Below are 21124 nucleotides of genomic sequence, written 5' to 3'. Positions count from 1 at the left end.
CAGTCAGAGACATCAACGGCAACAAATAAGGCAGCTAACGTAAGGTTACAATGTCAAACTGTCTAAGTACAATGTAAGTATGTACACTCTCCTTCACTATTCTTTTTTCCACTGTTCTGTAAAACTAAGAAAAGGAGGAGGTCAGCCGATATCTTGATTAGCGCAACATAAACTGATCAAACATCTGTAAACTAAAGTATTTTAAAATACATGGCTGAGCTATAATGCCCTAAATAGATATATAATACGGACTTGCTCTTCATTATTCAATATGCAAGTTCCTGTGTGCGTGTCATCACATTTTAATACTTTATGGGACTGTTGCACCGACGCCAACAATGGAAAACAGCATATGGAGAATCAATTACAAAATGCAGATAGATGGAATAGATATTGCTAAAAAAACATCTTTTCTACAACGGCATCTTTAATATGAAAAATGAAGGACACTTTATTTGTGTTATCTGACAGAATAGAGTTGTGCATGTAAGACAAGGTGGATGTCAATTTTCACATTACAATTATGGTATATTATAATGCAAATGGAATGGATGCTGGCTGTTTGTACAGCATGATGCTCAGAGCTTATTCATCACCACTTAATATAAAATATTTTACCTTGTATCTGGGTTTCCACAGAGGTACACACAGTCTGCAGGAAACTCTGAGTAAGCCGCTGCAGTGCCTGATAGCTATCAATGTTGATAAGGAAATGCTTGTGTGGGCTGTTGGCAATCTTCTCAAGCTCTTCTTTATCAGCATCCTTAATTCCAATGGCAAAGATGATGACACCCTGCTTCCTGAGTTCCTGAGCAGGAGCCTCAACTTCATCAGTGGAGCTCCCATCTGTGATCACCACAGCGATCTGTGGGACATTCTCACTGGCCCGGCTACCCCCAGCCTCAGTAAAGTAGGTAGACTGGAGAAACTGGAGGGCTTTTCCTGTTTGGGTGCCCCCCGTCCTGTATTTCAATTTGTCTATCTGCTCCAAGAGAACCCTTTTCTCCATTTGCTCTCCCAGGAGAAACTCCTGGTGAGGCTCACTGCTGAACTGGGCCAGTCCTATACGTACTTTGTTAATTCCCACATCGAGGCCATCCACAAAGTCATGAAGAAAAATCCTAATTTGCTGGAAATTATCAGGGCCAATGCTTGAGGAGCTATCCACAAGAAACACAATGTCTGCCATGGTGGCCTTTCTACACTCTAGAAAGAAAGAGAGAAAATCTGATGTGCAACAAGAAAATAGTTGTAACTTGTTTCTATTACGGATGCGTTGATAAAAAGATAAATGTAAAAATAAAATAAAATAGGATTGTATTTATAAGTGTACATGTGTGATCACACACACAACTGCTTCAATTTCTTGATTTATGGATCATCTGTTTTAATTCAGCATGAGATTTTATGTGGCAGACAAACAAATCATAAACTATTCAATGTGCTAATGTTCTTAAAATAACAATTGAAAGATATTCATAATGACAGCTCTAGTTCTATTGTTACAGTTACTTTGGCAGAAGTTCAAAGCTGTGAATGACTGACAGTATAGTAAAATCAGTGTAAGTGGAGAGGGGAGTTACCCTGGGACACCTGGGCAATCTGACGCTTGGCTTCTTCCACTGTGGTGCAGAGCACCTGAATGACACTCTGGGAGATGCCTTGTAGAGCAGCAAAGTCAGACACACTGTAGACATGCTTATCATCTGGGTCACTGGCAATCTCTTGCAGCTCCTCCAGCACTGCATCTTTGATACCGATAGCATACAGTGTGATGCCACGTCTCTTCACCATCTCTGCTGGCTGCTTAACGTTGTCCTGGGACTGTCCGTCTGTTATGACCACTGCAAACTGTGGGACCCCCTCATTAGCCCGACTACCAAACCTCTCTGCAAAGTGCTGGGAAAGCATGAACTCCAGGCCCAGCCCGGTCTTGGTGCCACCGCCCCTGTAGGGCAGGTTCTGAATGTGCTGCAGAATCTCCTGCTTGTCTGTGTAGGCATTCAGAAGGAACTCGGTGACAGGTTCAGTGCTGTATTGAACCAGACCTATCCGAACCTGGTCCGGGCCCACGTCAAAGCTGTCTACCAATGAGACCAGGAAGGCACGTATCTGCTGGAAGTTCTCTGTGCCAATGCTCCAGGAGCCGTCCACCAGGAACACAATGTCAGCCACTGCCTCCTGGGTGCACACTGCAATACAAGACGTAACCAGTCAGCTGCAACTGAACATAAGTCAACCGCAACAGCTGTGTTACTGGCTCCATCACCAGAAGGAGTGTGGTTTAATACAGTACCTGTTTTCTGGGCACCACTGCTGTAAAGACAAGACGCCAAGATAAAAACAGCCACAGACGTCCTTATTGCCTCCATGTTGCCAGCAGTTATGAACTTGCTCTTCATGACAAACAGACACACAGTGACAGATAAAAAGCAGCTGTTAATTATTTCTTCATTTTCTTCTACAAGGCTGCTGAATGTGAGCGCAAAGAATTGGAATGCAGCATTTAACAAATATTTCACCCCAACTGTGGACAGAACAGACCATTCTACAGAAAAGTAATTAACGACCATCTGGAACTGGCATTTTCAATTTTGAAAGTTTTAGACTCAATGGTGCCTGGACTACTTATGCTCTGTGTTAATTTACAGTCACATTTTCAGAAAGCTGTTACGTAAATTCTTTAATATGTTAAATATGGTAGGAATGCCATTGCTTCATGCAACAAGCAAAGTCAAATGTACTGATAAATGTAACAGGGAATAGTGCCATAAATCATTTTTGGAGTACTGATTTCCAGCAATAAGGAATTTAGAAGAATGAATACAGACTAAACAATTCCTTCCCTCATTGTTTTCTAAACCATGCTTTTATTTTCAATAGACTTAGGGGGAAACATTTGACCTCTCCTTTTGAAGCTACTTCTGTGGAAGCTGTCATGTACAGTTTGGCTGCAGTTTTAGAGTATGAGAGCCAGACAGGAACCCTGGACCACATGATATACTGTAGATTTTGGCAGGAAGCAAAAGGCATGCTATGTAGACCTCTGAATAGTTTAGCATATTTCCCATGGCCAAACAAACCACAAATGTTTGATGTTGCCTTTAGAATACACATACACATTGTTCCTGTTCTGATGTGATATCAAGACTGACCTTAACAAAATTTTACAAAAGTCAAGTGAGACACTATTTTCTCCTTGTTGCTTTACAGTCATTTAAAAATATGTCTTTTAAAAAGACTCCATGTAATGCATTTTAAATCATTACAAATGTCTGCTGGGGCTGGGGTGAAAGCCAGGTGCAGTGTAAAATTAGCACAAAAGAAAGACAGACTAAAGCTGTTCAATACTGAAAAACAGAGCAAAGCATTCAAGCCTCCGGTGATTCTGAAAAGAAGCCCTGCTGTTTTTGACACAAACACCAGCCAGTCAGTTATCTCAAAGCCCCCTGTAGTTTACTGTACAGTGGCAAAAATGCTGGCCAGTTGAAAGTACTGCTAACACCAGCAGCCATGTGCTGGATCTCATCACTTTTATAAAAAATGACACCATAGACCAACATGGTAACAGCAGCAGTGCAAGCATGTAGGGATGCTGCTTAGGGCAGGGGCTGAATCATTTAAGGAAAATATATTGTACATTTGAAAAACTGTAAAACTCCTTCATTGGTTTTGCCATTTAACACAAGCATCAGTTTACCAAGCCATTTTAACTATCCATCCATGGACATATTTCTATCAGGCTAATGCAGCTAGTTTAACAACAACCAGTGTGGTTTTCCTCCATATTAAAAAACATAATTATATTGAACCTACTTAAAGGCATACAATACAGCATCTTCCACTTGAAAACATTGTAATATAACTATGCTAAGGCATATCTATGGTCCACTGTCAAACTCAATCTTTATGCACTTTGGCCAAATTCGTGCACCTTTTACCTGTATTTGTTATTCTGAAATGTGTTCGGGACATTTATGGGTGTGGTGCTCTTTTCTGTGTGTGTGTGTGTGTGTGTGTGCAAGGCATGGAGGGGTGTGGCAACAGAACCTGAGGTCTGAATTCAGATTCCAGTGAAGTGTTGCTAGTTAGCTGCTGCAATGGCAGATGCTAAGAAGCCTAGATACAGCAAAGCAAAAAGAAAGCCAACAGGGCTCATTCAAAAACTGCAGTAAACCTTGGAATCGCTTTTGCTTGGTGGCATCACCCAGGGGATGAAAAGTGACACGCAGTTGGCCTATTTTCTGTTGGACCTGTAAGTAATGTTACTTTTAGCTAGTTACATCTAGGCAGCAGATGCCTGAGGTTGAGTAGCTTTTGTATCATATTCTCTTCTCTCATCAAGATGGCCTCCCTGCCATGAGCACTGCTGTTACTGTTTATGCTTGTAACTTAGCTGGCTCAGTAATTCTGCATTTATTTCAATCAGGGGAGCTGAATTCATGCATGCTATCTATCAGAGTGTAGCCTACTTCACTAACAAAGCTACCAAAGTTTCTAATCAATGGCTTAGTAAACATTCTATTAATAAGTTGTAGTACTTCCAATGGATTATAGAAAATGATGCTGAATGAATAAACTTTCAACACATTATTTCCAACTCTATACTTCAGAGGTATAACAATGTAATATTAGATTACATTACATTTCATTTGGCAGATGCTTTTATCCCAAGCGACGCATGATAACTGCATACTGAAGGTCGCTGGAGCAAGAACAGAACACAGGTCAGATAAGGTTATCCATGGCCATGAACATACACATATTTTATGTTACAATTGTGAAAATGAAGAAGTTAATATTTGAATTTGCTACGAATAACTTCATGAAAAAGTAATTCACTTTATAAGTGTATTAGCTAGCTATGATAGACCTATGGCCTGCTATCGTTACTTATTTCCGAATAAGTATAAGTATCATATAATCACATAAGTATCACATAATTTAGGACATTTACGTGGCCATACCACGGATGAATGGACACGATTAAATGTAACAAAGTTCTCAACAGCAGAAGATTGGCCACATTTTAAGTCAATCAAGCATACCTGTCTGTCAGGCAGAAGCAGTAGGCAATGAGATGAAAACGGGAAGATTTAGGCATTTTTTTAATGACATGGCGATCTACCAGCATGGCCTCTGCGATCAACATACTGGGCACCCTTGACATACAGTACACTTATTTGTCATTAATGGTGAAGAAAAAATGATAGAATCCATGCGTATGTGTTTCTGTCATCTAGAATGTGTATTACCATGCATGTATGTGTATGCATGTCTCTTGTAGCCTACATTTATATATGAAGTACTATTATCACTAATGCATAACACAGTATGATGAAAAACACGTTTTCAACGTACAAAAATGCCAAGTTACTCACACATACAAAGCACTGTCTATAAGTCATTACTTCAAATCTAGGCCTACCATTAAAAGTACTGATATCAAAATTGTGCCAAGTTACATGGAACAATATTGTCTATCTTAGCTCACACAAATTAAACAAGTTGTATTCCAAAGCAATGCTACCCAATGTTTCCAATATTATTTCAAGTAATTTGGCCCTGCGTTTTTTAAATCATACCATCTGAAGACAATGTTGTCATTCAAACTTCATGTTACATCAAAGTGTCTAATAACAAAAATTGCCTCATGCAATGCATTTAAATGAATGTATGAAACTTGAAAGATGTTACACATCTACCTCCTGTGCCACTTTCTTGTTACATGTACCTCCATCCAGCACTTAAATTGTACTTTGTATCATTATCTTGTTGTTGTAGCTTGTTATGCATCCTAGTTTGACTTAGCATAGGCTAGGTCAGAGAGTAGTGTTTACTGTGTGAACTGGACTTAATGTGTTCATGGCTATGAATAACTGTTACAAAATGAGAATTGTACCTTATCGGACCTATGTTTTGTAGTTGTTCCAATGACCTTCAGTATGCACTTATTGTGCGTCACTTTGGATAAAAGCATCTGCAAAATAAATAATATAATGTAATTTACAGCTTGTCAAAATTTTGGGATCACAGTTGTGGTTGGAATGAAAACCAGCATACACAGGGGGGACCCAGAACTGAACTTTAGAACCACTGTGGTGCTTCTACCTGCACAGGGAGTAGCGGCAGTTGTACCTATCAGTGTGACTGGGCGAATTCTATAAACCTAGTCTCCTAAGATTTAAACAACAGTAAATGGGATATCTTCTAAGAGGAGAAAGCAGACATGTTCACTGTAAAATGTCCTTCTTTTCAACTGAATGCCAGTAAAATATCCAGGTCAATGCTATGAAGCCTGTTCACCGTAATTTATCTTTTAATGCTAAACACATGTCCAGGAATTGTGACCATCGGGCTGACCTGAAAATGCAGTCAATCGTTAGCTGTACATGAGGTCATTCATCTCACGACATACCAAGAAATGAGTGCAGTAAAGCTGCAACCAGCTGTTTTCAAATACCTATTTTATGCAGCCCTGTAAAAAATTGAGACCACTCCGTATTTTTTGAAGAAGAATCAGGGTTACTCCACCCTTCCTAAGCGAAGACACTGTTATGTTTATTATTTATTTATGGATAGGAACTTGTTTAGCTAGCATAATTCAATGTATGACAATACTGCATTTTTAGTATTTTGACCAGTTGTCATTTTTGGCAAATAAATGTTCTGAATGACAGTAGCTTTGTTTGAAATTAAAATTAAATGTGTAGTTCTCATGAAAGCATATCAAAGGTTAGTTTTACGCAGACACATAGCCACAAACTGCGAATCTGAAGTAGGCTCAGTTTTTTATACTTCAGCTGATAGCTTGACAATTGAATGAGAGATGATACACTTCAGATCTGTAACATTGATTTAACACTTCGGTCTTTAAAGTTGTTACTTTTATAATTCAGGATATCAATTCAGAGGACTGGTCAAATTAGCATGCAAGGTGCTTCTGCTTTTTTGAGTAATTTGATGCTTAAACCAACCAACTTAACCCAACCAACAAACTATATTAGCTGGGTCACATTTTCTGGAATGGTTGCATTTAAACCAATCCCTGTGATTTCTTTTTGTTGTATAATAAAGGGAAATTGTGTTGATGCAAGAAATCTAATCGACTAATATCTCATTGTATAGCTACCTATGGCTCCTCATTGTGTGTAAACCTATAGACAGCGGTGTCTAATGAAGGGGCTTACAGTACTGTACGTATAACTGCGCACCCACACACATCCCCTTTTTGTCATTTCCATCAAAGATCACTAACTCTCCACCAAGAGAGTTTTTTTTTTGGATCAGCATTATGCTTATAGACCGTGAGAATAGGGGTGGCAGTGTAGTATAATGGTTACAGAACTAGATTTGTAATTCAAAAGGATATGGGATCAATTGTTGATTGGTTGTGGGAGCCCATCCTGGCATTCACTGGGCGAGATGCACGAACACCCGCTACAGAGATCGCCAATCCATCAGAGGGCACACACACCACTTACTCACATACACAATTTAGAGTCTGCAATTAGCCTACCTGCATGTCTTTGGACTGTGGGAGGACACCAGAGTACCCGGAGGAAACCCACATGGAGACGAGAAGAACACACAGAAAGGCCCTTCTTGCTGTGAGGCGACAGTGCTACCCACTGCACCACCACGCTGCCCTTCTTTGAATGTCCATGTCTCCAATTAACATGCAACAGCATAAACCATCCTGCATTTCACTGAGATAAGGTCTATGGTCATTTCTAAATGTGCAACTCTTGTGCATCCTATTGGTGTGGTCAAATTGTTAAACTTGTAAGGGCTGCTCAACCTTTTCTATCCAAATAACTAACATGCAAAGCACTGGATATTCTCATTTTGACAAATTCATGCCAGTAAAGCCAGGGCTGCATGTTGTTCCCCTCTCTATTTTAAACAGAAAGGGTTTCTATTTGTTTCTTACAAGTTTGAGTTATTGCTTGGCGGGTTGTGCTGATGTATGAGTTCCATGTAATATAAACCTCAGTATTTAACTGTCAACCCACAGTACTTTGAATTGTGCTTGGCCAACTAGAAACAATTTTGTGAACATCATTTTTTTGTTCATTAAAAGGAAAAAAAACCACTCAGGATGATTGATTACCATTATCGCAGTTCATCTGTTTGTCACCAAAAGGAACCCCAGGACCACATTAAATGGATAGAAATTAAATGTAGCTACAGCTGTAAAATCTGGACAGTAACATTACTGGCATGTCTCCATCAAACAGCTTAGTGCTCAGTGTGCTTTCTACTTGTCCAACAGAACGAGTGGGTGAACACCACCGATAACGGAAATAAAAGTCAACAATTTTGTGTGTGAATCAGGCCAATACCCTCTTTAGGAATTCTGCAATTCTGCATACTTGCTTCATTAGTACATTTAATCACAGTCAGGGCACTGTTTTAGATGGATCTGTACATCCTTGGGAGATATACTGCATTGATTTGATCTTAAGAAATCTGATGTCCCAGTGCAGCATCCAGAATAGAATTTTAGAATTATAATAATTGCTTGAATACATTTTTACCACTGATTTATTATTTCAGCAAAATAATCAGTCCTTGGTTTGTTTAAAACAATCAACGTAATGAGAAGTAGCTCTGATAAGAGCTACCAAATGTATACTCTAAAGCTTTAGATCTATAACACGTCATAAAATAAATTAAACACAATTATCCACCTGCTCCCTGGGGTGGCAGGGCTTATCTTTATGTTAAATTCTGTTGGGACTATAACTGACTTTGGGCTTAATGTTAATTACATTTTCAATTATGAGAGGTTCAATATTTTCTCTCTCAGCAACTGTATCTAGTACTTGTTTATTTCTGGTACTAGCCTCTAAAGAACCACACATTCTGTAAACAGATTCTCTTGTAAGGGGGTCAAGAGTCAGCTTCATTGCCTCTGTTCTTTGACAGGATGCTCTGCTTGCGCTGGTTGTGTAGGGCTGAATGAGAGGAAATTCCACATCATCAAATTGCATGAAGCTGTGGACATAGTGAAAGAGAGAGGTTCAAGGATTCAAATGGAAATGGAAATTGCCCTTCTTCACCCCAGCTAGGGCTAAAAAGCTTTAGCATATTTGAGGTTAGAGGTGGGAGTGGTGGTAGTGAGGGTGCATGTGGGTAGATCAACCTTTGGCTCCAGACTGAACACTAGATGGCCAGAGCTGGAGCTAATAGGTGACATGTCTTCAGTTAAGGTGCTACCATGCACTTAAAGCCTAAAGCAAGGAAGATTAAATGTGCAGTATGCAAGATTGTAGTAGAACACTCTTGTTAATATTTGATTAACACATCCCATCAGATATAAATTAAATTAAATCAATCAAAAGGTCTAAGAAAAAAAACTGATCTCTGACTGCCCCTGGCTCTGAGATCAGCCAAATTTCAGTATGCCTGAATCTTAGTTTTTCTCAAATGTTTACACACTGAAACTGGAACTATGCACACGATGGTGAAAACTTGAAGCTCGTGTCAACAACAAAGACTATTTCTGCAAAACTCTAAGCACAATTCCTTTGTTTTCACTCAAATAGCAATTCTAAATCACATTTTTGCACAACTCTACACACAAAATCTCATCATTTAGCACAATTTTCATAATCAAGCCTTGTTTGTTCACATGGAAAACACTGGCCTTCAAATGCCAAACTCTAAGTACCAATTGGTCTCACTCACGCCACACCTGCTCAAACTCAATTGGCTAAACTTTTCAATTATCTGTCAGAGCATAAAAGAGACCTCCGGCGACCTCTATTGTATTGGACAACAATGGGGCAACACGCAGCACAGACAGGTAGAGGTAGAGGAGGAGGTGTACATGTACGAGGTGGACGAGGTGGACGAAAAAGAGGGAGACAAGCTAATATTTCAAATGAAATACGTGCAACTTTGGTTGATCACGTATTTGTTTTTTGTTTTTTACAGCAGGCCTACAAACTACGATTTTTATTTTTGCAGTCTGCTGAACAAAGATTTATTTTACAGTAACAAATAAAGATTTGCTTTGTTACATTTTTGAATTTGTTCATTGATTTCATATATGATAACAGATCATTACATCCATTGTCCAGACTGACACGTCTAAGCATGTTCTAGTTTTGAGAAGACACAAATGTTATCTATTTTGGCAAAACTCATAATTGCACTGATAAGAAAAATGAAAAAACACTTCTAACAATGTTCATATGACTCATGATGGAACCTGGGTTGTGAGTGCAGCCCAATTGGACCTCACTGGCAGGACAATACAGTAAATGTGCATTGTATCATACACAATAACAACAACACTCCAAGTGATAACAGTTCACACACTTTGCTGTATTGTACTGAATTAGAATTAGGTTTACCTAGCAGATGCACTATTTATATGATGATATATTTACTGTATTGTATCATGGCAACAACCTTTATATTTACTGTAAAATTGCAGCATGTTTTGGGACCCCTCGAAAAGAAAACTAAAACTTCAAAAAAGGAGAAAAAATAAGCAATTTTTACACAATTTTATACACTGGAATATGTAACATGACCTCATGAGGCCAGAACATATGTACCATATTTTGATGGTTGTGTTTTTAAATTTATCGCACCAGTCTGAAATCAATGCTCAATAAGACCTATTCATATGAGGCCTGTGTGAATCATTTTGATAGAAAAAGTCAGTTTTGAGAAGCGAGAACATGGTTTTGAATGCATGAATGCATTTTGCAAGAGATTTGTGTAGTTTTGGCAAAATGTTAACTGTTGCTGTGCTTTGTGTGTAGAGTTTTGAGAAATTGAGCTATAGTTTTTGGAAACGCGTTTAAAAAACTGTAACAATCAATCAGGACAGCTCTCTGCTTTGTCTGCCTGCCTGTCAAACCAGTTACATGTTCACACAGTGCTGCCACAGCAGACAGGGTGAGCAGGGCTACACAGATAATAGCAGAGCAAAGGTAACGTTACTGCAGAGATGGCTAGTTCTAAAGATAGACCACCAAAAGAAGAAAACCACCTATATTACATTGTCCTCTTACATTATAAAAGCTTCAGAACTATATTTTACACTGAATTTCACATTGAGACCTACAGATGATGAAAGCCAAGACATAAAGTAGTTGCTACGTGTGACTGGTGATAAACAGCAGTAGATATGGTCTTACGCAGTAGTCAAAAGAAACTCCAGTGCTGGCTTATCATCTTATTTTTAAAACCTGTAAAACTATATTTGACACTGAATTTTACATAAAGACAAACAAACCATGAAAGGCAAAACATTTCTCAAGTAAAATCATGATTGTGTGACTGGTGACAATAAGCTGGCTAAAGTTAGCTAGCATCAAAATGATGCAAAACTCTGGTGCTGTCATCTTACATTTAAAAGCCAAGATACTGGCTTTTAAGATATTAAAGATTAAACCCTAAAATGAACATTTTTGACATAAACATCAATTTTACGATTTATTTGAAATATAAAATATAAATATATGCCATAGTGACTTATTATAGAACGTGACACACATCCTCTCTCTCCAGTACTCAGATGTCAAACAGCACCTGTGCATGTGTTTGGAGAGAGCATCTTTGGAAGAAAAGCTGAAAGGAGGTCAAAGAATATTTTTCCCACGACGCGCAGGAACTGCCGCCATGGGGTATGCGTGGCAAATTGTGGTCACTCACTCACTCACTCACTCACTCACACACTCACTCACAGATGATCTGAGAGGGACATGTAGTATGACACATGCGCATGTGGTGCTTCGTTTAGTAGGAGTAGGCGAAACGGGACGCATGCGCAGGTGGTGATTCATTTAGTAGGAGTAGGCAAAATGCAAACATGTTAGGGTTAGCTAAAGTAACATTAGGCAATAAAGCTGTGCTTAAAAATATTGTGCTGTTCGAAGTGGTGATTTTGGGAGATGCAGACAGATGAAGGCATTGCGCCTAGGCATTGCGCCTAGGTTAACATAACTATGTTAACCTAGTTAGAGCATACGGATCGCCTACTTTCGTTAACCTAGTTTGCGCGTACGTATTCTCTCCTGCACGCATGAGTAGGACCTTAAGGACACACAGCTACAACCACCGATACAGATGTATGGATACACGGAGGACAACAAATAACGTTACAGAGGTGAGCACATACCATAGCTACCTAGCTATATAGTTAGTACAGTTGGCCATGGGTCTGGGCGGTTTCGTGCTTGTTTTTCTAAATCTAGCTCTCTCTTGCTCACTTATCCAAACTTGCAAGGGCACCTTCAATAGGAAACACAAACAGGAACTTAATTTACCAGCATGACACCGGATGGTCATTTTTGGTTTTGCTGGTTTTGTTGTTTCTGTGTGGCTCACATCACACTCTACACGCACAACACCTGCGTCGATATATGGACCCAAGGCCTTATTCTCCCTCCCATAGAAACCGCTGTATATCCAGAGCTGTCAAATAACGTACACACCAAGGCTCGGTCTGGGAAGGCTATTCAGTGCTGTCAAGTGCTGCAGACAGTGCTTCTAAACAGCTCTGAGTAATGGCACATTTCCTGAATGTCTAACCTAGACAAATAAAATGAACAGGAAACCAAAGTTACCACCAATATCAACAGATTCTGGACTCCTTGGTTATCAAGGCAAGAGTGGGGGATTAGCAGCATTCTCCCTTCCTCTTGGTGTGTGTGGTCTGACCCTTTAGCAGGACTTTAAAAGAGATGACCAATACACAGGGAATATGCAGTCGCTCAGCTGTCCTCAGAATAAAGCTTGTCTTGTTTATAAGTGAGGACACACTTCATTCAGTTTCCACTCGCATTGCAACACGCTCACACATTCTTTGGAATCGAAATGATCCTACTTATGCAGCTACATGTGAAAGATATCCATTCTGAATATCAGCATGCTCATACTGAAGCTTTTCTCAAATTTATTGAAAAGTTCTGTTACGTACAAAAAACTTCAAAACCTAATAAATTAGGAACAACATTTGGGACACATTCAGCTAAGAACTCATACGGAACAGTTTGTGCAGGTCATATTTTTATGACAAATAACCAAAAATCTATAAAACTAAGCCAACCTTCTACATTCTCACTCAGTGTCAAACTTGTAGATACTATAGGCTAAACACTATAAGCACACAAGTTGCAATACATTAAAATTCATGGAAACCACAAGCAAAACAACTGCTAATTTCTACTCTCTGGGGCATGCTAAAAATACTATTGTCATGAATAACCTTACATACAAACATACAAAATACATTCATTGACCTTAAGGGCTATAAATCCACCATCCACATACAATAACCTATTTACATTCTACAGGACTTTTGAGGTTGGGGATTTGAATGAAGCAGAATGTAATGTTATTGTGATTCCCAATTGTATTAAATTCTTTATAAATTCATCTTTATTAATAATCACATAACATGCAAACTGCATATATTACTACAAGCACAAAAATGCTAAGCCACCCATCTGCAGGGACATGGTGGTACAATAGCAGAGAACTTAAAATTTAAGAATTTACAAAGGTCTGTGCCATACATTCCTAAAATTTGTTTTGATTTACAATAAAATACTACAGCCTTGTATTGAGGAAAGGGGGCAACATAACCTTCATATATCACAGTACACAAATATTTTATCTTTACCCTGGATGCACTAAATCTATGCTTATAAATTTGAGACACCAAATTAAACACCAAAAATACATTTCATTATTGAATTATAGCGGAACACAAGGGGATTTTGAATCCAGATCAGTATTAAATTAACAGCGTGTTCAAGAAACATTCATTAAAACAATGTTTATGAAAATCTAAAACATAGAGCAACACACTAGGGCCAGGGCTAGAAAACTCAACCATAAGGTATGTGTAAACTAAGGACAGCTGGAATATGCTGAACAAAACCCCAGTGTAAACTGCTTTTTTTTTACTTCTCACCACAAATTGTTTAACACAACATGAACTAGGCAGGAAAAAGGCAGTAAAAATACATAGAGTTGTCTCATTCTTCTACTAATATACTCTTCAGATTCATACAGAAAGTCAAATCATTAATACATTACAGCAATTCTATAATAAATGATGGTTGTTTTGCTATTTCTTGACATGTCTAGTTCATTTGAACTTATTTTCTTTCTATTTATTCAATTAAAAGGAAATTGTATTTGTTCATTATTTCACATCGATTTGGAATGTTTGGTAACAACTGTAGATCCAATCGATTGCTGCTACATCCTGTGCCATTTCAGCAGACTGACAGCTACCATGTAAAAATCTGCAAAAACTGGTAATACCCAATGGTATTTTTCTGCACTGAAAGTAGCCTAAATAAAATCAACCCCAATAAAAGTGACTAGTCGGGCACATCATGGACCAGGGATAATCAAATAGGGCTCTCAAGGGCAGTAGTACTGCTGTTTTCTACCTTATACAGCAGTTATTCGATGATGAGTGCATGTGATTGGCCTGAGGTTAAATTCATCTGGCACCCCAGGGCTCAATCAGTCTTTTTTCAGAGGAGAAGTAGGAAAATCAGCAATACAACAGGCAGGATTCATACACTTTTTCACCAATGATTTTCAATGACTTTTCCATGACTTCTCCACAACCTTTAACTGAATTTCCATGACCAAAACAAATGACTTTATCTCAGCGGGACGATTTAATATGATTTATTGTAACACTAAGTAAAATTAGGTCTGCATCCGAAACATATGGTGCCTCTCTAAAACAAATAAACACCAGACAGACACACTTAGATACATTCTCTCATATTTTAATTCGAATAGTTTAACATTTTTGTCAATGTCTCAAACAGGGCTCGAAATTGCCACCATTTTGGTCGCATATGCTCCCGAAATTTAATCTGTGCGACCTCGAAATATAATTGGGAGCATTTGTGCGAGTGCAAATAATTGTTCTGGTGCGACCCTTTTTTCTTTTTCCAGTCGAACGTCTCTTTCTCTGTACATTCGCTAGTTAGTACAGTAAGTATGTGCCTTGTGAGCTGACGGTGACCCTTCTAACCAATCGTGAGCTTAACATTCTTACCTTTAATGCTGATTTTAAATTGGTTAATATTAGCCTTCAATCACTCCACTGTCACGCGACACAGAGCGCTAACGCGTTAACTAATGTCACCTGAAGACAAAAGTTTATGTTCAATTTATTAGCGTTATCGAAAGCTGAAAACTTGAAGTGAACATTTTTTTTCGAAACGTTAACGTAATGTTTTGTGTAGCGACCCGGTTGAAACAGCTAATTTCTCCGATGCAGTTTACTGGCGGTTGATTTAATTAGCGGTATTAATGTGACGAGAAGCGCCTTGTAGTTTGAATGCATAACATGCAATTCCTTGAAGAGTCGACACATTTTAGGCGTGACAGTTTAACTGTTACTTGTAAACCGTACTGTTATATTGTCGTTTTTTATCAATAAAAAAACTATTGCATATATTGTTGGTGCTCCTTACATTTTGGTGGGTGCTCCTAACTTTTTGTTGGGAGCACCAGTGCTACCAAGTTAAAAAGTTAATTTCGAGCCCCCTATTATTGAAGCTGCACTTCCCTGGCATATTGTCGGCACAGTAGGGCCTACGTTTACTAACTGCTACATTAGCATAAGCGTGCCTGTTGGGCGTGCCTGTAAACAGACTAAGCCAGACCGAAAGAACTTCTCACACCACCAAAAAGGTTACGTGCCAATTTACGTTTTATTACTATACATACTATTTTTATGATTGGATTAATTAGTAATTATATTTTATGCAACTTTAGCTATATTTCCATTACTTTTCCAAAACTTTTCAAAAAATATTATTTTCCATAACCTTTCCAGGGCCTGGAAATTGCATTTTAAATTTCAATGACTTTTCCAGGTTTTTCATGACCGTACGAACCTTGAACAGGCCTCAAGGGCTAGATTTGTGTATCACTGTCATGGACTGAAACAAAAGTGTGCATGTGCATGTACTCACGTACTCATGCATACTGTTGAAAACTATGCGCCCTCACCCCTGTTTTTCCGCTGTTTTTTTTTTTTTTTTGTTGTTGTTGTTGTTTGTTTGTTTTGTTTTGTTTTTTTGCTATTTAGTTGCTTATTGCTACACTATACTATACTTTTTTATTCGTTTTTTTTTTTTTTTAATGTCAGTGACATACAACCGACTCTCGTTTCGCTGCATGAGCTGGCCCTTCCCCCTCCCTCTCATTGCTGGCATATGTAAAGCAAATCAGGGAGGACAGTGCCTGAAGGTGAGGATACAAAGCACAGTATGTGCGACCGTATCTGTGCCAGGTAACAAAATATTTAAAGTTTTTAAAAAATGGTAAATTTAACAAATAATAAAAAAGTCTCCTCTGCCCTAACCAAGACTGCAAAGATATCAACGTTATTTGGATTAAGGCTAGCTAGCACTTAGCAAGCATCCGCTTTCACCCAGCTAACTAAGATTAAACTTTCACTTTTGACAGAGATAAGTATAAAAAATTATACTTTAAAAAGAGAAATCTAGAAGACCAGGAGGGAGAAACTGTACCACAGATAGGTTGCCTCGACATTACTGTTATAGTAACAGTAATGGTTAACAGTTAGGCCAACTTACTTTAATTAAAATGGATGAAAATCATTGTGTTATAAATAGTGCAGTTTATGCTCTATTCATAAACACAATAGATAATTTTATATATCAGGCACCAGTGACTTTAAAGGCCTTAACTTATGATTAGAATTTGTATGTGATTATATTATTCTCCTTATAATAATATAATCACATGCAACTCATTCTGATAGCAACTGGCACCATTACTGCAAAAATAGTTTTAGTTTGGGTTCCTTTAGCATTCTGTTCATTCTCTCTGTCACTGGTACAACTTGACATGAGAAGTGCCATACAGATTTCATTTTCATCTGGAGACACGGTCAAAGCAAAAATAAATAAATTAATACAATTGCTAACACAATATAAATGAATAAATAAAGTGCCCTAACACAAAATATTAACTGTCTCGGCAGCAAAATTGAACCTCCTCTTAAAAGTTACAATAGTTCCCAGTGAGTGTATAAGCAAGGGAATATGTTAGCGTATGCGAATTGACAGAACCACCAGTCCACAAGTCTTTCATCTATATTCTAACAAAATGTAATTTAAAAAGCCCAAGGAAGTTTTCACAATATCCCTACAAAGCTTTCCTCAATACCTATTTAAGCCGGGCATGCCTAATTCTGTAAACTGCTTCCAACTCATTTGCAACTAATAAGAGATTTCCAGAAACAGTATAGAAGAGATTCAATAGATGTTGTCCAACTTTCTGCATAATTTTCAAGATTCCATTCATAGAGATGTGTACTGTAACTGATAGTTCCAAAGTCAAAAACATAATAAACAACTGCTAGCCAATACAAAAAACCTAATTTCATATAATTTCATAATCATCCTTACAATGGTTAACTTACTATTGAATGCTTTGCACCAATTAGGATTAGATATACCATGTGCTGAAGGACCACAGCAATACAATGCCTCTCAGACACATTGACATCCAACGGCAAATCTCTGTCAACTTTTCACTCTGATGACAAATCCCATGCCAGCATTCTTCATATTTACTGTGGTTTTTGAGGGGAAACATTCAAGAGACTGTACTAGGAACAATGAGTGACAGTTCTAAACATAAAAACGTAACGATTTACAATAGATAGCAGTTAGTAACTCGAAAATAATCGTGTGCAACGCATCTCCTAACTTCCATTTTTCTTCTCAAACAGACTATATATCCATACATAAAGCTTCGAATGGACATGCACGGAACCACTAAAACAAAGGTAAATGTGTTGTTCTCTATAAGGTTGTGCATACTTATGATAGAATTAGAACTATATTGTTTCAAACGGCAAAAAAGCGGCGTGCGTAAATTGTTAATACTTACGTTATGCTGGCGGGCGCTTGAAGGACTCTTCATAGAGATCAGACGCCGAATCTTCTGTTGCAGCTGCCCTGCCACTCCTCCATCCCACGCCCCAAACACGGTGCAAGTTTACTAAATGATCTGATGTTGGAGAGGGGTGGGGTTAAAGCCGTTTTCACTGGAATGTCGAACAATGGTAGGCTACCTCTACCAATTACTATAAGCAATTTCTAAGTTAAAATCGAAAAGCAACCTGTTTTTTTCTTATATTAAACCAACGGCTTATGACAACATTGTTGTTTCTAATATTATCATTTTGCTTACTGATTATTTCTTACTGATTTCTTACTGATTATTTTACAGGGACAGACTGATTATTTCTTACTGATTATTTCTTACTGATTTCTTACTGATTATTTTACAGGGACAGACTTATTCAGTCTATCCTTGTAAAATCCCCCCAAATACATCGAGTTGATATTAATAATAACGTCAGGTGCATGTACAGTGGGATGGCAGTGAATGATAAATATGATTTCATTCGTGATATATCTATATTCAATGCGCAAATTATCTTTCCGAAATCATCATTTTATTACCATTTTCTAACATTTCACAGATGTCCTCTTAACACAGACCCAATCCCGACATAGTACATCTGCTTTCGGTTACCCGCAGGCAAAGCTGGAAAAGCGCGGTTTTTTTTTCTTCTTTTTCCAAGAACACTCAGACCCACTGAAATGAGCGGTAGTTTTCAAGCACTAGGTCAGCTGCGGCATAACTGTGCAACATCAATACGTAAGGATTCCATCACTGGTAAAATCGCAGATTGGCTCCCAAGTGTTGGGCAAGTATTTTATGGATTCATTTTACGTAGGTCATGCGGCAAAAAGTATAAAATCAGTACACTTCACACATTTGTATGTCCTTTTGAATTATGAGTCAACAGAGTGTTTGTAGGGTACACAGTGCATTATAATAATAATAATAATAATTATTATTATTATTATTATTATTTATAGCAGTGGTAATAGTAATTTGTGAAGCAATCATGTTTAAGATAGGCTCGTGGATTGTTTGTACATCGATATATTACCAATCGCAAGATGGATCAATTCAAAGAAACATGTAAGAATGTGTGGGTAGTGGCAATTTTACGTTACAAATGTAAGGCTGGTTTAGAGATGGAACCGTTGCTACTATATGATAACACAACTGCTCCAGTCACCCTTAGTATTCTGTAATCCTTTTGCTTCTAAATGTCTTTTCAAATATGGGAAATGTGTCCTCTCTACCTTTTTCTCGTTTGAACACATGCTTTAAATTTAGCACATGCATGAGAGCTGTCTCGGTAACAAATTTATGAGGGTCATCCCCTGCACGTAATGTTGATATTTTGTTGTAAAATCGTAAAGATGAAAAAACTGTTTTCTTATAATACAAATAATCGAATATTTAAGTATTCGTTATCCTGAAGTGTATACCTATGAGTATGATTTATGCATTGGTTCGATACCATTATCTCCGGTGACTTACTGCAGTATAAAGTGCCATGCTTGATTAAAATAAATATATAAAGTGAAATAGTGGCATACAAGTACCTGGAAAGTAATATTAAGCCCTAGTAACAAAAAAATTTACACAATTCCCTTAGGAATTCCAGATATCAATCAGATCTGAATATATGTAGCCATGTGGCTACTGTTCTTTGACCATCCCTTTCATCCTCCTTTGGCCTCAGCTGGATGGCGTTCTGCTGCAATGAGAGTCAGAGCTGACCCTGGGCATGCACCTCTCTGGCCTTTGGAATGTTAATGGACTGTAGAAGGGTTTAGTTTGCAAGCAGGCAGTCAAAAATAAATAAATCAGAGACTATGCTTCCGTGGCAGGTTTTTGGCTCAAGCTACAGCCAACCTAAGGGACCTAAGGTGACGCTCCCTCTGGCAAATGTAAGGGAAGTTTTGGCCAGCTATCTCAAGCTTGGCTTGAATGTTTGAAATGTTTTTGCATTGCGGGAGGAAAGCCTTCATCAGAGTTTGATATTATTAGATAATATCTATATTATCTCCAAAGAAGTGGTCCCCAGCAAGGAGGAAGTAGCTGTTGAAGGAGTATTAATGCCTGGCAAATCCATGGCAAGTACAACTCCAAATGTGCCTGAAAATGTGTATATTTTATAAAAATTGGATAAATGATTAATTTTCAAAGAGGATCCTTTCAGTCCTCTCCCTAGGGCTCTGATCGCAATCATTGCTATTTATAATTACGTTTGGAAAAGAATACATTTCCTACAGCTTCAACCAGATCCAGCCTCGCTGCTGAGAAAATACTTTCTATGTGTTTAGCTGGAGGTATAAATATCATTGTATGAGGTTGGTTTAAAGTGATTTATTTTTGTAAATCAGGGACACGTGAGCTGAGTAGGAACAGGAGATACATGTAACCATTCTTTGGTCATTTACATACCAGTAACATCCAGTGTTTAGCATGCGTTTATTTTCTGCTCTGAAATGACTTCAGGCCTGTGAAGGCAGTGATATGCTGTGCCTATTGTGCATACCCTGAAAATACGTCACTGGTATAAATGTAAATTTATGGAGTAAAGCTGGGCATTCAATGTAGCAATTTGGGATAAATACGTAGCTATTACCACCCCTTTAGAAACTAACACTGAACATTAATAACCATCTTTCGATTACGATTTATGATCCCTAACCACTATTCTACTAGTTTATATGAAACTAGTTTATCTGTTACAGGCTATTGTCATGGACTATTTCCTATAATGCATAAGCACTGTTTGCCAGATTGGAGAGGAATAGCAGGAAATATTTTATGAGCTGTTTTTTATGGGAATATGTTTGATCACTTTGCTCAGGGCGAATAGTATTTCATGCTGTCCTTCATAAGATGTCTGGCACACTGACCTAAACTAAATGATATCTGCTTCCTTAATCTTAAAGTGCTGAATTAATTCATGTTGAATAAAGATTCTTAAAAGATATTTGACACTACTTCACACTCATCAGAAGTTGACATTCACAAAGTCAAACACAGTGACTTCCAAAATGATTGGCACCCATGATAAAGATGATCATTGCACCCAGAATATTATATCCAGAACATCTGAATAAACATTTACAGTTGGAAGCCATATTATACATATTATTGCTGAACATAAGACACCATAAGGCCATGCACCCTTTCTGGAAAA

General features: G+C 38.0%; 1 protein-coding gene across 4 annotated transcripts in view; it reads right to left on the bottom strand.

Moving 5' to 3' along the window:
• Positions 1-18052, bottom strand: part of LOC135259630 (collagen alpha-6(VI) chain-like) — a 53592-nt gene extending 35540 nt beyond the window's left edge. For all 4 annotated transcript variants that reach the window (XM_064344203.1, XM_064344220.1, XM_064344230.1 and 1 more), the window contains exons 1-4: positions 17932-18052; positions 2297-2396; positions 1584-2192; positions 619-1206 (exon numbers count right to left, since the gene is read on the bottom strand). In XM_064344203.1, coding sequence (XP_064200273.1) covers positions 619-1206; positions 1584-2192; positions 2297-2396; positions 17932-17964 — 1330 coding nt within the window. In that variant the 5' untranslated portion in view covers positions 17965-18052. The remainder of the gene's footprint in view (positions 1-618; positions 1207-1583; positions 2193-2296; positions 2397-17931) is intronic.
• Positions 18053-21124: the final 3072 nt, after the last annotated feature.

This window comes from Anguilla rostrata, chromosome 1, assembly GCF_018555375.3.
Source record: "Anguilla rostrata isolate EN2019 chromosome 1, ASM1855537v3, whole genome shotgun sequence".
Taxonomy (NCBI): domain Eukaryota; kingdom Metazoa; phylum Chordata; class Actinopteri; order Anguilliformes; family Anguillidae; genus Anguilla; species Anguilla rostrata.
The sequence above is the reverse complement of the archived record's forward strand: the minus strand, read 5'-3'. Positions and strand labels throughout refer to the sequence as shown.